The following is a 23,437-nucleotide window of genomic DNA, read 5'->3' as shown; positions in this document are numbered from 1 at the left end:
GTTTAGTTGCAGGAATCTGAGGGAACGGATGTAAGAACAAAACTGGACAAGAACATCTGAAACAACCACAACCAAATTCACTCTATCCGGATGGAGCAATTTAACTGGATAGTTTTTTTTTAAAGGCCGAAATGAAATTTTTAAAATGTAAGGAGTAAAAAGTACAGATAATTGCGTGAAAATGTAAGGAGTAAAAGTAAAAAGTCGTCTGAAAAATAATTACTCCAGTGAAGTATAGATAACCAAAATTTCTACTTTAGTAAGGTAACGAAGTATTTGTACTTCGTTACTTGACACCTCTGCGAATCGTTTTATATATTGTTGCATTTAACGACACTTTCGGCCAGCGGCCGGAAGTGATGAAGTAAGCGAAGCTAACATGGTTTACATGTTTGAATTGTGAAATGTTATATCGGTTCATGTTCATTAAGCTGCTGCTATTCATTTCATGCCATTCAGAATGTTGCACTAAGGTTAAGCCAAAAAGTATTTTCATTTTCTTGTGTTTGTGACTTTGACTGGATGTCATTCAACTACCTCTTTTGAAGTTAAATTTATTTATTTTTGTTATTTCACTATTCTGCACTTTTTGTTTTAGTTTACAATTTCATGTTTTTACATTTTGTGGCACCAGAGCTGATAAGCTTTGTTGAGATATATGTCCATGTTGTTCTCCAATGGACAATAAAAGAAACTTGGGATAATTTGAGTTTTAGTCCTCTTTTCTTTATTTTTTTTTAATTCATTGCCAAAATGTATCTGATTGGGAAAAAGTATCGGAAATGTATCGGGAGCCAAAAATAGTGATCGGATTGGGAAAAATCGGGATCAGCAGATACTCAAACTCAAGTGATCGGGATCGGGAGCTAAAAAATCCTGATCGGGACGACCCTAATCGTAACGGTCACCAGGAAACAGAGATGATTACCGCCGCTTGTGTGATCTTGCAGTGCGCCCGTCGGTTCGAGGAGCTGAAGACGGCGGCGGGGTTTCCCCACGTGGACTATCAGTGCAACTCTCTGACGGAGGGAAGCCCCACGACCTCAGACGACCCCGCCACGCCGCTGGACACCGGAGACGACGTCCAGAGGGACGGAGGCAACCAGAGCTGCAGCAAGACTGCAGGTCAGGCAGAGACGGCCAGAGTAGCTCAGAAAAACCTGTTGGCTGGTTGGCTGGCTGGTTGGTTGGTTGGTTGGTTGGTTGGTTGGTTGGTTGGTTGGTTGGTTGGTTGGTTGGTTGGTTGGTTGGTTGGTTGGTTGGTTGGTTGGTTGGTTGGTTGGTTGGTTGGTTGGTTGGTTGGTTGGTTGTTTGGTTGGTTGGTTGGTTGGTTGGTTGGTTGGTATGGACTAAAAAATGTATTTGGAGCCCCCAAATCACTGCTCTAAAAGATACTAAATACTACAAAACTACACCAATGGGAATCTTTCTTTCTTTCTTTCTTTCTTTCTTTCTTTCTTTCTTTCTTTCTTTCTTTCTTTCTTTCTTTCTTTCTTTCTTTCTTTCTTTCTTTCTTTCTTTCTTTCTTTCTTTCTTTCTTTCTTTCAGACTCATATCTTCCTTCCTTCCTTCATCAGACTTTCCAAATCAAAAAATGTTTTGACGGTATATCGTGAACGGTAAAATATCGTCCATTCCTAGTTGGTTGGTTGGTTGGTTGGTTGGTTGGTTGGTTGGATGGTTGGTTGGATGGTTGGTTGGTTGGTTGGTTGGTTGGTTGGTTGGTTGGTTGGTTGGTTGGTTGGCTGTTTGGTTGGTTGGTTGGTTGGTTGGTGGGTTAGCTGATTGGTTAGTTGACACAACCTTGTTTCAAATCAGTTTCGAGCTGTTTTAAACATTTTGACCGGTTGTGAAACCAGTAACACGTTTCATTTACTTCAGTTGGACTATAAAGTTCCCTGTTTTGACGTCTGCAGGTTCTAAGTCGGCTCCTTCAGGAAGAGGTTCTTCCGTGGAGATGAAGGAGAGGCGCATCTCCGTCGAGGAGGAGGATAAACCTCAGAAACCACGAGAGTAAGTGGGGAAACTCTTTTCTACAACCCTGGAAGAAACTGTCCAGATTCTTTACACATCTGTTCAACTTTGTCGCGTGTGAATAAAAACTATTCCAACGTGGGACTTTAATCGTGTCTTTAATAGTGTCTGTTTTGTCCCGCAGCCCCAACATGGTGATCCACGTGTGCGACGAGACCAAAAACCTGAAGCAGGACTTCACGTGTCCCAGGGACCTGCTGGTCAAGGAGATGCGCTACTTTGCCGAGTACCTGTCGGTGGACGCGCAGCGCTGGGAGGAGGTGGACATCTCCGTCCACTGCGACGTGCAGATCTTCGACTGGCTCATGAACTACGTCCGGAGGAACTCTGCCGGCGAGGGCAACAAGGACAAGCCCCGGCTGGGTAAATGAAGCGGTCCTCCGGTGAGCCGTCGGGTCGGCTGCTCGGCCTCCGAGCCTCTAAACGCTGTGTGTGTTTGTTGTTTGTCGTTTCCAGAGCCCAGCAATGTGATCTCCATCCTGATCTCCTCCGAGTTCCTGAAGATGGACACGTTAGTAAGTGTTGTGCTGCACGTGGAGGGCGGCGCGGCTGCTCAGGCCTTTTGGTTTTCAGGCGCATAAATGTAACTTGTAACTTCACTGGTTGGCTGGCTAGCTAGCTAGCTGGCTGGTTGGTTGGTTGGTTGGTTGGTTGGTTGGTTGGTTGGTTGGTTGGTTGGTTGGTTGGCTGGCTGGTTCAGGGGACCAACCAACCAACCCACCAAAATTTAGTTTGACTGATTTTGCTTACGGCTGCCAACTAACCAACTAACCAACTAACTAACTAACTAACTAACTAACAAACCAACCAACCAACCAACCAACCAACCAACCAACCAACCAACCAACCAACCAACCAACCAACCAACCAACCAAACTTTAGTCTTACTTATTTTACTTATAGCTGCCAACTAATCAACCAACCAACCAAATGAAAATGGCCATTCCAAATTAAACTTAATTCCGAAGTAAGTGGCTGGTTTATTCCGATTTTAAATCTGAATAGAATAATTCTGCGATCATGTATACACTCATTCTGCTTTAAATTAATTCCGGTCTTTCTGCGCTGCTCGTTCCCTCGCCCGTCTGTCTCCATGGCGCTTATATTCCGCGCTGGGCTTGTTTTCCAAACAAAGTTTCAAGATGCAGCACGCAGTAAACGCTGGTCAAGAGCAGAGACCATTTAATTAATAAATAGCTTGGAGGACCTGGAAATAATTAAAAGACCAGATGGAAACAGGAAACATAAAAATTGTGAGCTTTTCAAAGTTGTAGCAGCTAAGTTAGTTTTTCTTCCGGTAGATGTAACTTCCGCCCCCCTATCCAATCAGAACCTTCCCAACCCCCAGACCTTAAGTGGAATTGGATAAAGCCGATCAAACGTGTTTTCCATGTAAACCTCAATTCAGAATTACTATTTCCATGTAAACTCGAAGGAAAATAGTTTAATTCGGAATTATTTAATTTGGAATATTTAATTAATTAATTGCGAATTAAAAAATATCCTGTAACCGTGGCCAGTCACTACGTTTACATGCAGTCAAAATTCGGGTTTTTGCTAATATTCCGGTTACTGAGACATTCGGAATATTCCGTTTACATGGTAATTAATCATTTGGGATATCTGGATCAAACCAGCGACGCGCGGAGAACATCATGATGCAATTACCGTCATTTCCGCTTCTTCTTCCTGTATTCAAATTCAAAACAAATGCTGCTTCGCGCAATTTTTCGCTCACCTTCTTTTAAATCTCGCTATATGGTACTTTCTACCGTCTACAAATGCCAAAATGTTCATATCCTTCATTACATTTATGAAGTGATTAGTCTCCTCCTGGTCTTGCGTTTCTCCGTGTTTATAAGAACTTCCTGGACTCAAAAGACCAGGATTCCTTGTGAACAGAGCATGCGCAGAAAACAAATTCCTGTTCCGTTTGGCGTTTACATGACCGAATATTCGGGTTTTAAAAGGAGTAACCCAGGGGTCATATTCGGGTTTTTAAAAACCCGAATATGAACAAATTCGGGTTATTCAAAGGGGTTATTGGTGTTTACATGGCCGTGCAAATTCGGGTTATTGCCAATTTTCGAGTTTTAATAGGGTTATTGATGCATGTAACCGTGACCAGTGAGGTGTTGCTCGTGTCCAGGTGGAGGAATGCATCCAGTACTGCCACAAGCACATGAGCGCCATCGTGGCCACGCCCTGCAACATGAACTGCATCAACAGCAACCTGGCGACGCGCATCGCCCAGCTCTTCACCCACAACGAGGCCGACGACATCCGGGACAAGAAGGACAAGTTTAAGAGGTACGGAGCCCAAATCTGACACCTTACCGGTGTTGCAGGGTTTAATCTTTTGTCTGGAAGTGGTTTTATAACAGCAGCAGCTGCTGAATCTCCTCAGGAGGCAGACGGTGGTACTCAGCATCGCCATTGTTTGTTTCCCTTTGGGCTTTTTTACAAGTTATTCTGTAGGTTATTGTTCACCTGAGGTTGTGTATGTCCAATAGGATATATATATATATATATATATATATATATATATATATATATATATATATATATATATATATATATATATATATATATATATATATAAAATGATATATTATATATAATATAGGTAATAATAATAATAAAAAAATAATAAAACAAATGGTATCCACACACATACATATATATATATATATATATATATATAAATATATATATATATATATATATATATATATATATATATATATATATATATATATATATATATATATATATATATATATATATATATATATATATAATGTTTGTGTATGTTTGTTGTTTTTTTGTGTATGTGTATATAATTTATTTATACGAAAGGAACCGATGCACCTCAATTATCCCAACGCGAAAACCCCGAAGGCAGGACCATTAAAATGTAGCGTAGAAGTGAGACCGAGGCTTTGTAATGCTGAGTCACCCTCACCCTTAGGGAGGAACAAAGCAAAACAAATGATCAATGGAACTGATCAGATCAATCAAATCAGCTGCCGTTTTAATGAACTATGTACAAAGATTTGCATGTTTCTGTTTTAGAGGAAACATCATCAGGGTCTGATCTTCTCTCCTCTCGCAGTAAACTGTTTCAGAAGAAGATCGAGCGTCTGTTCGACCCGAACTACCAAAACAGAGACTCTCCGGGAAACGCCTCCACTCTGTACAGGTCGGTGCCTCCGCCTGACCTTTGACCCCTCACTGCCACCGCCGGTTCCTCACGGCGCTCCGCCGCTGTCGTTTTCACGCCGCAGGTGCTCGCTGTGCCTGAGGCTGCTGACCAAAGACACGGAGCGGAGGATTCCCTGCGTTCCCGGGAAGATCAACATCGACGCCCGGGGAGAAATCATCTACAGCCACAGCAGGTACGATCAACGAACCACGATCAACGAACCTTTATCACCTGAGAAAAACGAGATGAGACGAAAATGCTGGTCATGTGACCATAACGATAATTAGATTTATAATGCAATATCGTAGAGGAATAAAAACCAGACTAAAATGTAGATTACAAATAGGCCTGTGTTGAAAAAAATTGATTTTCCGATTCTAAATCGATTCTCATATTCATTCCTAAAAATCGATTCGTACGTCATAATTACATTACAACTTTTGGTATTTTTTTGTTTATGCCCAAAAAAAGGAATGTTTTGTTGGACACAAGAATAACTGGTGCCATGTTTTTGCCTTTAAATATGTTTAAAGGTATGAAAACATTAAAGTTTTCAGTTATGATTGCATAAATTGTCTATATTTCATTACTTTATATACTGTCTTGGGGTTACATTTTCATAAAATGCTAAAAACCAAATTCTCAAAAATTAAAAACCAAAATAGTACAAAAAATTTAAACGGAATGTGGGAAAAAATAAAAGCGATTTCATCCGTCTCTGTTTGCTGTCCTGGATCTGTTTGGTAATTCTGCCCCATGATGTTTCTGAAAGCAGTTCTATCAGCATTCTGGGAGCTGATTGGTCCTTACAGCATCATTAGCTGCCAATTAATAGTACTAATTACCAATTAACTAGTATTAATATGTTGCATAACTACAGTCATATAATTCATGCAACAGCTGAAAAAAAAGTTTTAATAACACTAACACAAATCAATATCGGAATCGAATCAAATCTTGATAATCGATTCTTAATTCCAGGAATCGGAATCAAATTGATTCTTGACATTTGAATCGATCCCCAGCCCTAATTGCAAAATAAAAACTCTGCTAAAATGTGTCTTCATTTTCGTTGACCAAAACCAGACGAAATGTTCCACCAAAGATCCTTAATGTCCATGTTTTCAGTAGTTTCTCTGGTTTAGTTCTGCTGGGTGACGTTAGTCCTCAATCCCAGTCGCTGCAGCGGGGAATCAGATCCAGAAGATGCAGCTGCAGAGTTAGAGGCTGATGCCGTTAACGCAGAGCTCTAGGTTCACGTCCATTAAAAACAAAGTTACATAGAGAAACGCGGGGATCTGCTCTGGGGCTGGGAGGAGAAGAACCATCTTTGGATACACTTTCCTACATAGACGTGGAAAAGAAAACCCAATGTGTCATCGGAAAAGAAAATACGGAAGAGTATAAGGGCCAGACAGGAGAAAAAATATTTGAGAGGGGAAGATGTTTTTTCATAATGCACTTCGAGAAAAATGTCTATGTTTGGGAAAAAAATCAAAATGTCGAGAATAATGTTGAAATACAATTTCAGGAATAAAGTTGAAATTTCGTGAATAAAGTCGAAATCTTTTCTCTTTTTTCTCGACATTTGCATAATGAAAAAAAAATCTTCCTCTTCCTCTAAAATATTATTTTTATTTTTCTCCTGCCTGGCCCTAATACTCTTCCGTAAGAAAAAGACGGGGAGAAATGTGGAAAAATTAATATGTTGTAAACTCAAATGAGAGTCTTCTGTATCTGGAATGAATGTATTCTTGAGTCTATAAGGTAACAATAATATAATAATAAGATAACCTTGTTTGAATTGTAAAATGGGTTTGGATAAATACAATATTTGACTAAAACTAGACTAAAATGAGACTAAAATGCTCAGACTTTTAGTCGACTTGACACGACTAAAAGGAGAATGAAGTGACTAACACTAATAAAAACTAAAATGATAGCTGGACCAAAAGACTAGACTGAAACTAAAACTGAAACAGAAGCAACACTAGTACCTGGTACTGATGGACGTGTGTCTGCAGACAGAAGAGCTGGGACGTCCACGAGTTCCTCTCAGGTCTCCACGAGGAGCTCAAGTCCTGGGTTCTGGTCTACTGGAGGATCTGGGGAACCGTCAACACCCTCAGCTGCTCCCGCTGCCAGCAGGTCAGTGACCCGGTTCTGGTTCCCGGTGCTGGAGCAGGGATGAGAAGCTTGGTGCTTTTACACTAGTACCTACTCAGCGTGACTCGACTCGCCACGCCCTGGTTTTGCGCTTCTTGCGGCCGATCGATCGGGCTCGATCACAGCATTTTCAAAACATCGGTATCGGCCAAAAAAGTATCGGGACATACCTAGTTATTAATGTTTTCAATATATATTAAATAGTTTTATATATCGTTGCATTTAACGTCGAAGTAAGCGAAACTAACATGGTTCACATGTTTGAATTGTGAAATGTTATATCTGTTCATGTTCATTAAGCTGCTGCTATTCATTTCATGCCATTCAGAATGTTGCACTAAGGTTAAGCCAAAAAGTATTATAATCTTCTTGTGGTTGTGAGTTCAATTACCTCTTTTGAAGTTAAATTTATTTATTTTTTTATTGCACTATTCTGCACTTTTTGTTTTAGTTTACAATTTCATGTTTTTACATTTTGTGGCACCAGTGCTGATAAGCTTTGTTGAAATATATGTCCATGTTGTTCTCCAATGGACAATAAAAGAAACTGGGGATAATTTGAGTTTTAGTCCTCTTTTTTTTTTATTCATTGCCAAACTGTATCTGATCGGGAAAAAGTATCGGAAATGTATCGGGAGCCAAAAAAAGTGATCGGATCCGGAAAAATCGGGATCGGCAGATACTCAAACTCAAATGATCGGGATCGGATCGGGAGCTAAAAAATCCTGATCGGGACGACCCTAATCACAGAAGCTTCGCTCCAACCTCCTTCTCATCTGGGTGTCTAAAAACAAACGAGGACGAGGCGAGTGGAGGCGAGATGAGTAGGTACTAGTGTAAAAGCACCAGCTGAGTGTTTCCTCCCCCCCAGGTGTTCGTCTGCTCGGAGCTGACCCACTGCCGGTACCACCCAGACGGGGTTCTGTACCCCGGCATGGGCCTGGAGAAGGGCTGGCACGGTGCGGGAACCTTCCCCTGCTGCAACCAGAGGGTGCTGCGCTTCGACCCCGCCGGGATCCCCAAGGTAGGAGGACGGGGTTGGGGGGGGAACCCCCGACTCTGCTGAACACTCAACGTATTTACAGCTCTATAAAGGCACTTAAAATCCTTAAATGTTCTTAAAATCCTTAAAGTTTCTTAATATCCTTAAAGTTTCTTAAAATACTTACATTTTCTTAACCCTTGTACTGTCTTTGGGTCAAAATGACCTAATTCTCCTATCCTTCCTTCCTTCCTTCCTTCCTTCCTTCCTTCCTTCCTTCCTTCCTTCCTTCCTTCCTTCCTTCCTTCCTTCCTTCCTTCCTTCCTTCCTTCCTTCCTTCCTTCCTTCCTTCCTTCCTTCCTTCCTTCCTTCCTTCCTTCCTTCCTTCCTTCCTTCCTTCCTTCCTTCTTCCCTCCCTTCCTTCCTTCCTTCCTTCCTTCCTTCCTTCCTTCCTTCCTTCCTTCCTTCCTTCCTTCCTTCCTTCCTTCCTTCCTTCCTTCCTTCCTTCCTTCCTTCCTTCCTTCCTTCTTTTCTTCCTTCCTTCCTTCCTTCCTTCCTTCCTTCCTTCCTTCCTTCCTTCCTTCCTTCCTTCCTTCCTTCCTTCCTTCCTTCCTTCCTTCCTTCCTTCCTTCCTCCCTTCCTTCTTTTCTCCCATCCTTCCTTCCTTCTTTCCTCCCTTCTTCCTTTCCTCCGTCCTTGACCCGAAGACAGCACAAGGGTTGAAATACTTAAGGTTTCTTAAAATCCTTACATTTTCTTAAAATCCTTAAATTTCATCAGATATTTTTCTGTTTTAGTTACAATTGAACGATATTCTGAGTTATTGTGAACGAGTTGAATAACGTTACCAGACTGTTTTGTTTCACCTTATCTATGTTTAAAACTCACTGCACCTTATGTATGAAAATAGACCCGTTCATTGATGTTGCACCTTATGATCTGTAAAATACGGGTATTAACATGATCAAGTAAATTATCAAAATACGGCACAAAACAACGTCGGTGACAAAAGTGAAACTCTTCTGAGAGAAATGAACACGAATAAGGATGAACTTTGAACAAGTAGCTCCCTGAAATGTCCCGGCGTCTCAACTCAACTTATTTATAGTTTATAAATTGTTGACCAAAGTGCTGCACAGTTAAAAACAGCTGAATAAACAACATATATTACAAAGATAAAATAAATAGAATAAGATGGGTACAAAATACAATTAAATAAAAAATAAGAGTAAAATAATTAGAAATTGAAATTGGTTTGAAATAAAATTTTGCCAAAATACACAAAAACAAATCAAAAGCCGGGAAAAAAGGTTATTCCAGAGTCTGGGGGTCGCAGCGGCGAAGGCTCGGTCCCCTCTGGTCTTGTTTTGGGGCGACTAGAGGTTCTGATGAGAGAGTCTGATCCAGCCTCGTGTGTGTGTGTGTGTGTGTGTGTGTGTGTGTGTGTGTGTGTGTGTGTGTGTGTGTGTGTGTGTGTGTGTGTGTGTGTGTGTGTGTGTGTGTGTGTGTGTGTCTCCAGGGCTGCAGGATGCGGGACCACGTGGTCTCCCTCCCCCCCGAGGACGGCTGTGACCCCCAGACCTCGGCTCAGGTCCAGGTCCAGGTCCTCAACGACCTGCTGCTTCACAGAGAAGCCGTGTGTCTGTGGAGCTCAGCGCCGGCCGAGAGGTGAGGGGGGTCAGGTGTCAATCTGAGCATTAAAGCACTTTAAAGAAGCAATGGGGTGATGTGTAATCTGCATCAGCACTTTACAAACTCTTGCACTTAAGCGCTTTAACTTTACGGTCACTTAATCACTGGTCTATCAAGTGTAACATGTTTTATTGCTTAATGATTTTCATCTAGCTCAGTCGTATCTTTTAATGTTGTGTTTTTCTTTGTGATCAAATGTTTTGATCTACTTTTCATGATTTTCTTATCAACGGTGGCATCCACAATGATGTTAAACAAGCATTAACACATATTCTCAGCCCCTTCCAAATCCACCCCTGGGACCTAAGCATTCGATGAAGAAAAAAAAAATTGATAATGCAGAAAAACAGATACTACAAAGATAATAGAACAAAGGACAAAATAAAACAAAGGCAAAACATAATAATATCAAAAACTGGACAAGGATAGCTGCACCAAGGTAATCTATGTCAATTTTGAATACATATTTCAAGTTTGGCCTTAATTTTATCTGCTGCCATAAACCAAAATAAAATATTTTGTTGTTTTGCTTTATGGATTGGGGCTGTAAATATTTCCAGCTAGATAATTTCAAGGAAGGTCAGATACCAATGGGAGATGTTAAGCGTGTGGTGGTTTCCATCTTACTGCAATTATCTTTTTTGCTGCTGTTAGGCCAGCAAGCAAAATTTGTTTTTGACATAGTGAACTATGATTGTTGATAAATTATTTAAAATAAGTGTTTGAGGGTTTATTGGAATATTCTGTCCTGTTATCGAGGATAATGCAGTTGCAACCTGTTGCCAGAAATTTGCAACAGGTTAGGATTCCCAGACCATGTGCATGAAGGTTCCTGGTTTATTCTGAAAGCATAGTGTACATAAAGAGCTAGCCAGGATCTTCAGATGGTAAAGCTTGCGAGGTGTTAAATAAGTTCTATGTAAAAATTGAAAATTAATAAACTGATTATCTGGGTTTCTGGAAGACGATATTATATTGGTCCATACTTCATTCCAGTTAAAATGTGGGTCCCAGTCAGGTATATCCCTTCTCCATATTGCATCTAGGGCTAAAGGTTTTTGAAGGCATTTTTGAAATATATTGATACAATGTTGTGTTTTTGTTGGTATGGATGTCATATCTTGTCTCCTTTGTCTGCTGCTGTCCGATTCTGTGTCTGGCATTAATTTGCCGCGGGGACGAATGGTGGAAATTAGCCTCTGCTACAACCATGCATATTTACACTTGTGTCTATTAATATGTACAGTCCCTGTTCAACAAATAAAGTAAATTGAATTGAATTGAATTGAGGGGGCGGCGTCTGCAGATGCTGATGGTGATGGTGTTGTGTGTCCTTCAGCACCGAGGAGAACCCCCATCCCTCAGAGAAGAACCAGGACTGTGACGTTCTGCTGGAACCAAACCTGCTGGGAGAACGGAGAGATGGAGGAACGGTAGGATGGAGGGATGAGGGAGGGAGTGAGGAAGGGAGGGAGGATGGATGGATGATACATAGACAGATAGACAGACAGACAATAGAAAGTTTTGGATGTTTTTTTAACCTCTTTTTCTGTCTCTTGTCTTCTTTTCTTCCTCCTTTGGTGATCAGTTTTCTCTCCTGAAGAACTGGAGCCTCCAGCTGGTAAGTAAGACCCACCCCCCTCCATCAGCCCCCCTGGTGGAGGACTGACTCTGACCTCTAACTCTGACCTCTAACTCTAATCTCTGACTCTGACTCTAATATCTGACCTCTAACCTCTAACCTCTAATCTCTGACCTCTGACCCTCCAGAAGCAGCAGGCTCTCCTGTCGGAGGATGAGGAAAACACCACGGGGTCGGAGGTGACGGAGGACGAGGTCGGGGACGAGGAGGAGTCCAGGAGGCAGGGTAGATGGATGGATGGATGGATGGATGGATGGATGGATGGATGGATGGATACCGTATTTTCACGACCAACGGCGCGCCGTACGAAAAGGCGTCGTCTACACACACATATGGCGCACCGCCTTACAACAACAACACACACACAAACATACAAGAGTGTATATTTAAAAACAGAGCGGGAGCAAAACTGAGTTTGATTGTGCTTTATTTAAGTCTTTATTACAAAGTACTAACATTTTTTACCTTTTTATTCACCAATGAATAATCACAAATTAAAACAAGTGTCATTAATCAAAGCCATGGAAGTCCTCATCCTCCGTTTCTGCATTAAACAGCTGCGCTAAATCAAATGTGCCAGTTCCACTTTCTTCACTGTCAGTCACTTTCCGTGCCGTGCTGCCCCTCGGAAATGATGCCGGCTTTTGCAAAAGCTCGAACAACAGTCGAACAACTATGGAGCTAGAACAGTCTCATGCAAATGCACAGGACAAGTTTTACAAATGCACAGACCGATTTGCAAATGCACATGTTCTGTGCATTTGTGAATTATGAGACTGTTCTAGCTCCATAAACAACACGTTAGCCCGGGCATCTACAATCCATCTGCAAACTGTGGCGTAACTTGCCCGGCGCTGTGTTCTCCATCGGTCATCCATCGCTGCCACGCTGCTCACAGCCTCACTCTGAACGGCCGTTCACACCGACGTCCAGCGGTTGGAGTTCCTTCGTCAGACCTCCCGGAATAACTTCCCCCTTTAACGTTCTCATGGTGGTCTCAACTACGTCCGCCTTACAATAACAACACACATTGGGCACGCCGCACATTTTGAAAAAAATAAAGAGGGCAGCTGGTGCCCCCTGCCGGCCTGCAGGGGGCACCGGCAGGCCGCCGTTAACGCTGGTGTTTGTGTTTGCAGCAGCTAAAAAGGCCAAGAAGATCCACCGACCTCTGAAGAAGCAGCTGTCCTCGCCCAACTTCCAGCGCAGGGAGAAGCCCGACAAGGTGCAGCTCCTTAGTAGAAAAACTCTTTGTTTGTTTTCAAACTTGTTTGTTTGTTTTCAATGAAGTTAAATCTTCAGGCCCTGACCAAATTGGTCGAGTCTTTGCTTTAGGTTAGTATCCACGCCGCTGTGTTAACACCGGTAGAAGCTGCGCAAATCACTTCCGGCGGAAATTAAATGCATTTGTGTCGGGTAATGGCAGCGGCCTGGTCTTGGTGCGAAAAACTTGTCTATAACAACATGCCATTTAACTTGACAACCCGTCAATAATAACAAATGTACGGTAGATAAAGAAGTTTGACTGTATGAGTCAAATGAAATAAAAAATAAAAAATCAACCTGAAATAATAAATAAATATTAACTAAAAAACTGAAAACTGAAAACAAGTCACAAATAGTGATCAATTACTCATCAAAAGAAAGTTACCTCCACCACCTCAATCCCCCACAAAAAACTGAAAGCAGGTCTTGCAGATCGGAAATCAGAGCTAAACACGCACGTGTGCCTTTTACAGATGCACATTTATCTAATTAAAAGTAGTCAAACTTCTTAATATAAATTGATATAAAACTATAGCCAAATATTATATATTGGCTAAAGTTTGTAGCTTATATACGAGCAACTGGTCAAGTGACCGCTCTTTTTCAACAGAGGTGAATCTATAGGGCGTTAAAGCGTTCAATAAATGTTCCTGAGGGCAGCTGGAAAAACAAAAATCTGATTAATATCTGAGCGGCCGCTCAGGCGTTTGTGCTACAAAGTTTTATTTCAACAACATCCCCATCTTCAAGTGAAGCACAAGTTTCCTTGTGTTTTGCCTTTTTTCTTCTCTTTTTCGCTCCTGATTTGTGTCTTTTGGATGAAAAGTTGAAATCTCTGCAAGAGCTGGCCTGCACCTTTCTGATTGGTCAGATTTCAGATGCTGCCGATCATTGCACGGCCAGATTACTCAGCATTCAGATCTCTTTTCTCCCCCCCTCCTCACGGTAGCACATATGCGTTGCCGAGCAAATGCATCCACTCGCGCAAAACGCGGCCCCCGTTGGAAGATGAGGCCGCGTGTTCTGTGATTCGTAAATCAGAACAGATTTCATGCTGACAAGTTTAATTTGTTGTAAATGTGTTTTGTTTCCTTCAGGCGCAGAGCAGGGACAACACGCCCTTCACGTGAGTTCAGCTCATCACACCTGCAGCCACGCTGGGAGTTGTGCACATCCAATCGTGTGTGTGTGTGTGTGTGTGTGTGTGTGTGTGTGTGTGTGTGTGTGTGTGTTGCAGACTGAGCCTCCAGAAGAGTAAGTGGGACAGTTCTCGCTCCATGCGCTACAACCAGGACGCTCAGAGAGAAGAAGGTGAGAGACGACTGGTTCAGTCATGGCGCTTTTACACTAGAACCTACTCAGCCCGACTCCACTCCACTCGGCCTCGTTTATTTTCAATAACCAGATCAGAAGTAGCAGGTTGGAGCGAAGCTGCTGTGACGTATTTGATTGTGTATCTAAAGGAAGAAGACAACAACACTAAAGATGTAGAACCTGGAGGAGATGATAGATGTGCTGCTGGGTCTGTGGCTTGTGTTCCATATCAAGTTAAAAAATGAGAGTGAGAGAAGCTTCAAGCGGCTTTTTAATGTCTTTTAGTTTGTCTCGGCCGCTGAAAAGTCTGTTGGGAGCCGCGAGCAGCTATGAAGTGATAGAGCTCCTGGTGGATCTAGTCCAGGGGTCGGCAACCCGCGGCTCTTTAGCGCCACCCTAGTGGCTCCCTGGAGCTTTTTAAAACATTTTTGACCTTTTTTTTCCTTCTTTTTTTCCTTTTTTCTTCTTTTTTTTCCTCTTTTCCTTTTTTTCCTCTTTTTTTTCTTTTTTTTTTCTAGATTTTTCCTTTCCTTTTTAATCTCGAAATTTTTACTTTTTTCTCAACATTTCGACTTTTTTCACGAAATATTGACTTTTTTCTCGACATTTCGACTTTTTTCTCGACATTTCGACTTTCTCAACATTTCGACTTTTTTCTCGAAGTGCATAATTGAAAAAACAATCTTCCCCCAGTTATAACTAATATAGATACATGCAGCATGTCTTGCCTTCATTCTAAGGCTTATACAAGACTTTTCATTTTTTGCGGCTCCAAACATATTTGTTTTTTGTGTTTTTGGTCCAATATGGCTCTTTCAACATTTTGGGTTGCAGACCCCTGATCTAGTCGTTCCAAGTTATCCCCCATCTAGATCCCTTTTTAATTCTCTCAGTTGCTGCTGAAATAAAATGAACAAGAAGCCGTCAGAGTCGCTCTTTCTCTGATGTCACAGCCCGACTCAGCCACTTAGAACCTCGACAAAGTAGAAACAGAAAAGTATCTACTGGGCACGTTAGACTCCTAGGGCCCGATTTACTAAAGGTTTGCGTGTGTTAAAACCTGTGCAAACTTGACAGCACCCGCAAACCAAAGTGCCAGCTGATCTACTAACAGCGTGCAAAGAGGATTGCGTCTCTGAAATGCGCAAAATTGCACACGCAATTCATTTAGTACTTTTGCCCTGATGAATAATCAATATGGGGCGTAACCGCCAGAGAGCGCTAAATACTGGGAGGGGAAGATGCAAATAAGTTAATTTACCACGCGCAATGAGATTTACCAAGCCTGTAAGTAGTTGCGCGTATTGTGATTGCGTCTGTATTTAATACGTTCGAAAGGAAGGTGCTAATCTGCTGCTGCTGTTATTGTGGCAAGGAGGCGACATCCAAAATCAAAGAATACGCAGAGAGAGAGTCTTTATTCTGCTGCATGCTATTTTAAAAATGGTTGCACAAGTTTTATTAAAGGCCACTTTTTCTTTAGTTCTCTGCCTTATATCTTGCCACCTTCTTTTATTGTGCCCCCCTCCACTCGCCCACAAGCAGGCCAAGCCTTTGTGCAAAACTTTGTATTTTATTGATTATTTATTGAACGTGAAATCATCCTTCGTAAATTACATTTAATTAAAACCCGTGTTTATTAATCACAAAACACAGGTTAAACATCATGACCAAATCCGCTCCGACCCGCTGTGTCTGATCAGCGCAGAGACTGCAGCTTCGCCTGAATTATGGTTCTGCGTTAAATCGACGGCCATATGATGGTCCCGTCTGTCACACATTTACTGTCAGTGTTTGCTATATAATATATAATATTTGCAATATACTGTGGACATCTGAGTAAAAACTTAACTCATAAATAGATAATAATAATAATAATAATTCATTTTATTTAACGGCGCCTTTCATGTCACCCAAGGTCACCTTACAGAATAAAAACAAACAATACAATATAGGAAATATAATAGTAATACAGTAGAAATTATAATACATACACACATACACAATACATACAAATAGACAATCAAGGAGCAACAGTACAGATAACAGTATGGTGGGAGGTAGTGTGTGGTGACCGGTCAAAGTGAATGGGCAAGTTTAAACAGGTGAGTCTTGAGTTGCGTTTTGAATGTGGTGATGGAGTCTATTTGTCTTATGTATGGGGGGAGGGAGTTCCAGAGTCTGGGTGCCGTACAACTGAAAGCTCGGGCACCCATGCTGCTAAGGTGTGAGGTGGGAGTGTAAAGAAGTCCAGCAGAGGTTGAGCGGAGGGTACGGGAGGGGGTGTATGCTTTCAGTAGGTCACAGAGGTAGGTGGGGGCTAGGTTGTGAAGGGCTTTGTGGGTGAGGAGGAGGTTTTTATAAATGATACAGTATTGGACTGGGAGCCAGTGGAGTTGGATGAGGACGGGGGTGATGTGGTCAGATGACTTGATGCGGGTGATGATCCGGGCGGCCGAGTTCTGAATGAGTTGTAGTTTGTTGGTGAGTTTGGTTGGGAGGCCAGTGAGGAGAGCATTACAGTAATCGATACGGGATGTGACGAATGAGTGGACCAGAATTTCGGTGCTGGATTGGGACAGTGCTGGACGAAGTCTGGAGATGTTGCGGAGGTGGAAGAATGCAGTCCGGTGATGAATCAAAGATGAATCAGATGAATCAAAGCGCTCTCCAGCTCTGTGTCTGATTGTCTTTTTCTCCTCAGATCATGCCGAGCACCGCGGGGTCACGTAAACCCGACCAATTAAATATTAAAATCAAATTCAGTCCTGTGGCCCGTTTTTCTATTTCGTATTTTTGATCTGTGCCTAAAATTGAAATATGAAAAACCAGACGTTTTTCCGTTTTTTGTGTTACCAACTGCATTTATTCTATCGCAGCTTTTCTCCCATATTGCGTTTCTTTTGGTAATGTTTAAATTTATTTGCTGTAGTTCATTAATGTGTTTATTTGCCTCTTCCACTAATATCTCTAACTCCAACTCGTCAAATTTCATTTTGCGCTTGTGACTTGTGACTGTGCATTCCATCCAGACTCTCCATGGCGCAGATCTGCGCTCGCAAACCTTAACACGCAACAGCTCATTTAAATACTGCTGTTTGCACCTGTTATCAATTGCGCACGCAATCTTAGTTGATCACCTGCAAACCACACGCAAACAGCACGCGCAAACTTTTTCAGTGCACACGCAATTTAGTACTCTTTATTTAGGATCTTAGTAAATCGGGCCCCTAGTGGGAAAGAACCAAACCGAGTGGAGGAGACGAGTAGGTGCTGGTGGAAAAGCAGCATAAAGATCCAGGATCTTTAGTCTCACCATGGTTTCATGTGGAAGTGTTATGAGGCCAGTGTGGGGTTTTCATGGTCCTCTCTTGTCTCTGAACAGACCAGCGCCGCATGGTGGAGATCGTGGGTCACCTGACCCAGATGAGGTTTGGAGACCCGGAGCAGAACCGCTCCAAGGACACCAAAGAGGTTGGTGAGCCGATACCAGCGGAACTGAGACCTGCTGCCTTTCTGGACATCTGACCGTGTGTGTGTGTGTGTGTGTGTGTGTGTGTGTGTGTGTGTGTGTGTGTGTGTGTGTGTGTGTGTGTGTGTGTGTGTGTGTGTGTGTGTGTGTGTGTGTGTGTGTGTGTGTGTGTGTGTGTGTGTGTGTGTGTGTGTGTGTGTGTGTGTGTGTGTGTGTGTGTGTGTGTGTGTGTGTAGCCTGCAGGCGGCATCTACGCCAGACTAGAAGCTCAGTTCAAGACTTCCTCTCAGAGCCGACAGAGTGCAGAGAAAACGCCCAGGTAAAGTATGACTAAATATCAACGAACCTTTATCACCTGAGGAAAACGAGACGCAATGAACATGCTGGTCATGTGACCATAACGATAATTAACAATATAATGCAATATCGTAGAGGAATAAAATGTAGATTACAAAATAAAAACTCTGCTAAAATGGGTCTTCATTTTCGTTTACTAAAACGAGAGGAAACGTTCTAACAAAGATCCTTAATATGCCCACACAAAATATATATATATATATATATATATATATATATATATATATATATATACATATATATACATATATATACATATATACATATATATCTGCTCTGGGGCTGGGAGAAGAAAAAGAGACCATCTTTATATCCACTTTTCTACATACATTTCTACATTAGTTTTTTGTTGTATTATTTGTGGGTGATCAGAAAGGCGCCAACAAAATAAATCTATTATTATTATTATAGATGTGGAAAAGAAAACTGAATGTGTCGTCCAAAAAGAAACAGATGGGGACAAATGCGGAAAAATAAATGTTGTGTTAAAATGTGTCTTCATTTTTGTTGACCAAAACAAGACGAAATGTTATAACAAAGATCCTTAATATACACATATACCCATATAAAATATGTATAGATATATATACATATATATATATATATATATATATATATATATATATATATATCTTCGCTGGGGCTGGGAGAAGAAGAAGAGACCATATTTGGATACACAGACATTATACACACACACACACAGATGTGGAAAAGAAAAAGAAAACCGAATGTGATGTAGAAAAAGAGGGAGAGAAATGCGGAAAAATAATTTTTGAATTGTAAAATGGGTTTGGATAAATACAATCTTTTTCTAAAACTAGACTAAAATGGACAATTCTGACTAAAATAAGACTAAAATGCTCAGACTTTTAGTCGACTGAAACTTGACACGACTAAAAGGAGAATGAACGTGACTAAAACTATTAAAAACTAAAATGATAGCTCGACCCAAAGACTAGACTAAAACTAGAATTGAAACAACAGAAACAACACTATGCCCAGTTAGCTTCTACAGCTAACCAGCACCTTCTTCTCTCCGGCTCTGCAGATCTAAGATACGCTACGCTCAGATCAGAACGACGTAAAGGACCAGACGGGGAAACAAGTGAGCGGCTTCAGATCTGATGATCCTTCGCCGAGGGAACGACCATCAACCCCCCCGGAGATCATGCTAACCCCCCCCTGCTTCACCTGACTCGGCTCATCTAGAAATGTTCTGACTTGGTGACAAACATGTCTGTAAATTCATTTCTGCAAGTAGAAGGTGAAGAAAACAAAGTTAGAGGCGTAGCTAGGACGTATTAGTGGAGAAAAATGAGTCACAAGTTTAACAAATATTAAAAAATAACTAAAAAGGACTTATTCTTGCAGAAATAGATTAGTTTGGATGATTCTGGAGTTTTCAGATGACTGTATTGATCCCTTGGGGAGGTTTCCTGGGGGAGGCTGACGGTCGACCACCAGAGGAAGTGTTTGTGAACCCGGATCAGCTTGTTAGTTCTGGTTCTGACCGGGTTGAGAGGTTCTGCTGGGACCAATAAAGCTGAAATAAAGCTGAAATACCACCAAACTGGTTCTGCTGTTTCATTCACCAGCTGCAGTTGCTGCTTCTGTTGCAGGTACCAAGAAATGGCACCAAAAAACAGATTTTATAATTAATATATATATATATATATATATATATATATATATATATATATATATATATATATATATATATATATATATGTATGAAAAACAGGCAAATAGTTATTATTGAAGGAGACAGCAGGACCATGCATATTCTCAGTTCCTCTATATACAGGACTGTCTCAGAAAATTAGAATATTGTGATTTTCTGTAATGCAATTACAAAAACGTCATACATTCTGGATTCATTACAAACCAACTGAAATATTGCAAGCCTTTTATTATTTTAATATTGCTGATCATGGCTTACAGTTTAAGAAAACTCAAATATCCTATCTAAAAAAATTAGAATATTCTGGGAATTTTGATCTTAAACTGTAAACCATTAACAGCAATATTAAAATAATAAAAGACTTGAAATATTTAAGTTGATTTGTACAGAAAATAAATCACAGAAAATAAAGAACTTTATCACAATATTCAAATTTTCTGAGACAGTCCTGTATATATACATATATAATATATATATATATATATATATATATATATATATTATTCACAATTATTCACATAAAACAAACATTTCCCTCATTAACCAATAACTGCTTGCATTGTCCTTTTTATATTAATTTTACCCAGCATTGAACAACACTGTCTCCATTTTTTCTTCCTTTTTCCTTTCCAATCTCGACATTTTGACTTTTTCCTCGAAATTTTGACTTTTTTCTTAAGATTGTACTTCAACATTAATCTTGACATTTTGACCTTTTTCTCGACATTTCGACTTTTTCTCGAGTGCATAATGAAAAACATATAGCCACAATATAGCTACATGCAGCATGTGAAGACTTTTAATTTTTTGCGGCTTCAGACATATTTGTTTTTTGTGTTTTTGGTCCAATATGGCTCTTTCAACATTTAGGGTTGCCGGCCTGTGCTCTAGTGTGATGACACAGTGGTCATCCCACTTCTGGCCACCAGGTGGCGGCAGGTGACCTTGAGCGGGTCACCGGAGCGGGCGTCACCTTTACCCCAGTGAGAGGGAACCTGCACCCCGGGGTGCTCCACCCCCATCACCCCCCAGCCCAGCTGCTGCCTGGGCTCCTCGACAGCAGATACCAGGGATGTGGATGTGGGTCAGCCCGAGCCGGAAGGCTCCGGTTACCGGGCGGTGAATTATGGGCTGGCGGCAGGAACATCAAAGCCCCGGAGAGATGTTAATACGCCCAGCGGAGGGTGCTAAGTCAAGGGAGCCGGGCCACGTCAGCGAGGCCCCGCTGACCCACCAGGGCCTCGCTGAGCTGCTGCACCACCAGATTTAATTTGATTTGATTTTTAGTTATTTATTTGCACATTTTTGATAGAAGAAAAGAAAAATATATGATGGAATGCATATAGAGAAAGTTAAAAAATATATTATTTTTTAAAAAGAAAATGAGCTGGAGAGGTCAGAAACCTGAGAGGGCTGATCAATGGCCTCTCCTCTGATACACTTTAGACCAGGGCTCTTCAACCTGGGATCCGCGACCCCTAGGGGGCCACGGAGGGACTGCAGGGGGTCCTCCAACTTAAAAAGAAGTAAAGGCAATTTTAATCAAAATAATTTGTGAGTTAAAAAAATATATATACAGGACTGTCTCACAAAATTAGAATAAAGTCCTTTGTTTTCTGTAATGCAAAAATCTTTTTTTTGTATAAAGTGTGTGTGTGTTTTGGCTGCTGCACGACTGAATTTCTCCTCTGGGGGATAAATAAAGTATTCTATTCTATTCTATTCTATTCTATGTCATACATTCTGGATTCATTACAAATCAACTGAAATATTGCAAGCCTTTTATTATTTTAATATTGCTGATCATGGCTTACAGTTTAAGAAAACTCAAATATCTCAAAAAATTAGAATATTCTCGGAATCTTAATCTTAAAATGTAAGCCATAATCGGCAATATTAAAATAATAAAAGGCTTGCAATATTTCAGTTGATTTGTAATGAATCCAGAATGTATGACATTTTTTTTTTTTTTTTTTTTTTTTTATAATTGCATTACAGAAAATAAAGAACTTTATCACAATATTCTGATTTTCTGAGACAGTCCTGTATATAGGCTATATATATATATATATATATATATATATATATATATATATATACACACATACATACATATATATACACACATATATATACATATATGATTGAGAAAACTCCAATAACAGGTGATAATAATCTACTTTTGACAATAACTATTTAGTCTACAACTCTACATAAATGATTCCCAGGACGTGAGTCATGTGAATAATGTCAACTTTAGAGTGGAAAAACGAGCTAGCTAGCTGTTGAAGAAAAGAAAATTTGTTGCGAAATTGAATTGGCTATTTCCTATTTAACGCTAGTTAGACCTGATGGATAAATTTGTGAGAATAACGAAGCCTAAAGCTGGAGATTGTAACGTTACAGCTCGGCCTAACGTTACTCCTTCCACGTCTGACGAGGCCAAAGTTTCATCAACCGTAAACACATGTAGCTTATAACCCAGTCAGGAATTGGTTAATAAGGGGATATAAGCAGAATAAAACACATTCAAAAGTTATTATAAACCAGGCTTAAAACTTGACACGTTAAAAAAAACGGAAAAAATAAGAATTACAAGCGGGGGTCCCTGCTCTGTTTTTCACTCATCCAAGGGGATAAAAAAGGTTGAAGACCCCTGAGTTAGACAGTATACAAAAAATACTAATTAAATAATAGTTAAAATAGACATCATAAATGATAATATTTCTTTGAAAACAAGGAGGGGCGGATGAGGAGAGACGGCATGAATGGGGTAGAGTTGGAGGTCTGGTCAGGAATTAACCACCAACTGTGATCCGGGGGGGTATTTGTGGGGGTATTTGTGGGGGTCAGGGTCAGCTTTCACTGCAGAATGTGGTTGTAACCTTTGATGCAATACCGATACGTTAACAGGGATTAGCGGCGGCGTCGGTTTACACGCCACCAACCTTGGCTGGATGTTCCTGAGAGGAAACGGACGACGACATCAATCATGTTGCATCACCAGATCCTTTCAGGATTCATGTCAGTCCACCTTAAATCTTTTCTACTGCATGAAAGCTGCAGGATGAGACGCCGGAGCTGCTCTGAAGATGGGCGGGAAATTAAAAGGTGGACGAGGAGAATAGTCTCTGTGAATTTGTAACTGGTGGTTATTAATATTAATCATTATTATCATTAATATTAATGCTATATTTAATATTAATATTTGGGTTAATAAATAATATTTTATATATAATATCAATACTTATTAGAATAAAGTCAAAATTTTGTGTATAAAGTTGCAATTTCATGAATAAAGTCAGAATTTCGAGAATAAAGTTGAAATACATTTTTACTTTTTCTCGAAATTGTATTTCAACATTAATCTCAACATTTCGACTTTTTTCTCGACATTTCGACTTTTTTCTCAACATTTCGACTTTTTTCTCGAAATTGTACATTATTCACGAAGTTTTGACTTTTTTCTCAACATTTCAAATTTATTCACAAAATGTTGACTTTTTTTCTTGACATTTCGACTTTTTTCTCGAAGTGCACAATAAAAATATTTTTTCTCCTGCATGGCCCTGATACACGGTTTGTCATCACATACCTGAAAAATGGCAGCTGTGTGTCTGGTCACA

At 40.6% G+C, this 23,437-nt stretch overlaps 1 protein-coding gene across 2 annotated transcripts in view; it reads left to right on the top strand.

Annotated features, from left to right (window-relative positions):
- The window catches only part of sanbr (SANT and BTB domain regulator of CSR), a 23,792-nt gene extending 4,099 nt beyond the window's left edge, over positions 1-19,693 (top strand). For both annotated transcript variants that reach the window (XM_061744726.1, XM_061744727.1), the window contains 19 exons: positions 951-1,125; positions 1,917-2,013; positions 2,159-2,397; positions 2,491-2,549; positions 4,184-4,344; positions 5,150-5,236; positions 5,322-5,432; positions 7,264-7,387; positions 8,277-8,429; positions 9,907-10,055; positions 11,419-11,512; positions 11,668-11,700; positions 11,850-11,946; positions 12,861-12,946; positions 14,085-14,113; positions 14,225-14,298; positions 17,687-17,775; positions 18,010-18,092; positions 19,179-19,693. In XM_061744726.1, coding sequence (XP_061600710.1) covers positions 951-1,125; positions 1,917-2,013; positions 2,159-2,397; positions 2,491-2,549; positions 4,184-4,344; positions 5,150-5,236; positions 5,322-5,432; positions 7,264-7,387; positions 8,277-8,429; positions 9,907-10,055; positions 11,419-11,512; positions 11,668-11,700; positions 11,850-11,946; positions 12,861-12,946; positions 14,085-14,113; positions 14,225-14,298; positions 17,687-17,775; positions 18,010-18,092; positions 19,179-19,215 — 1,977 coding nt within the window. In that variant the 3' untranslated portion in view covers positions 19,216-19,693. The remainder of the gene's footprint in view (positions 1-950; positions 1,126-1,916; positions 2,014-2,158; positions 2,398-2,490; positions 2,550-4,183; positions 4,345-5,149; positions 5,237-5,321; positions 5,433-7,263; positions 7,388-8,276; positions 8,430-9,906; positions 10,056-11,418; positions 11,513-11,667; positions 11,701-11,849; positions 11,947-12,860; positions 12,947-14,084; positions 14,114-14,224; positions 14,299-17,686; positions 17,776-18,009; positions 18,093-19,178) is intronic.
- The last annotated feature ends 3,744 nt before the right edge of the window (positions 19,694-23,437 follow it).

The sequence above is a fragment of the Cololabis saira genome, chromosome 17 (assembly GCF_033807715.1).
Source record: "Cololabis saira isolate AMF1-May2022 chromosome 17, fColSai1.1, whole genome shotgun sequence".
NCBI classification, from domain to species: domain Eukaryota; kingdom Metazoa; phylum Chordata; class Actinopteri; order Beloniformes; family Belonidae; genus Cololabis; species Cololabis saira.
This window is presented reverse-complemented; position numbering and strand designations above follow the sequence as displayed.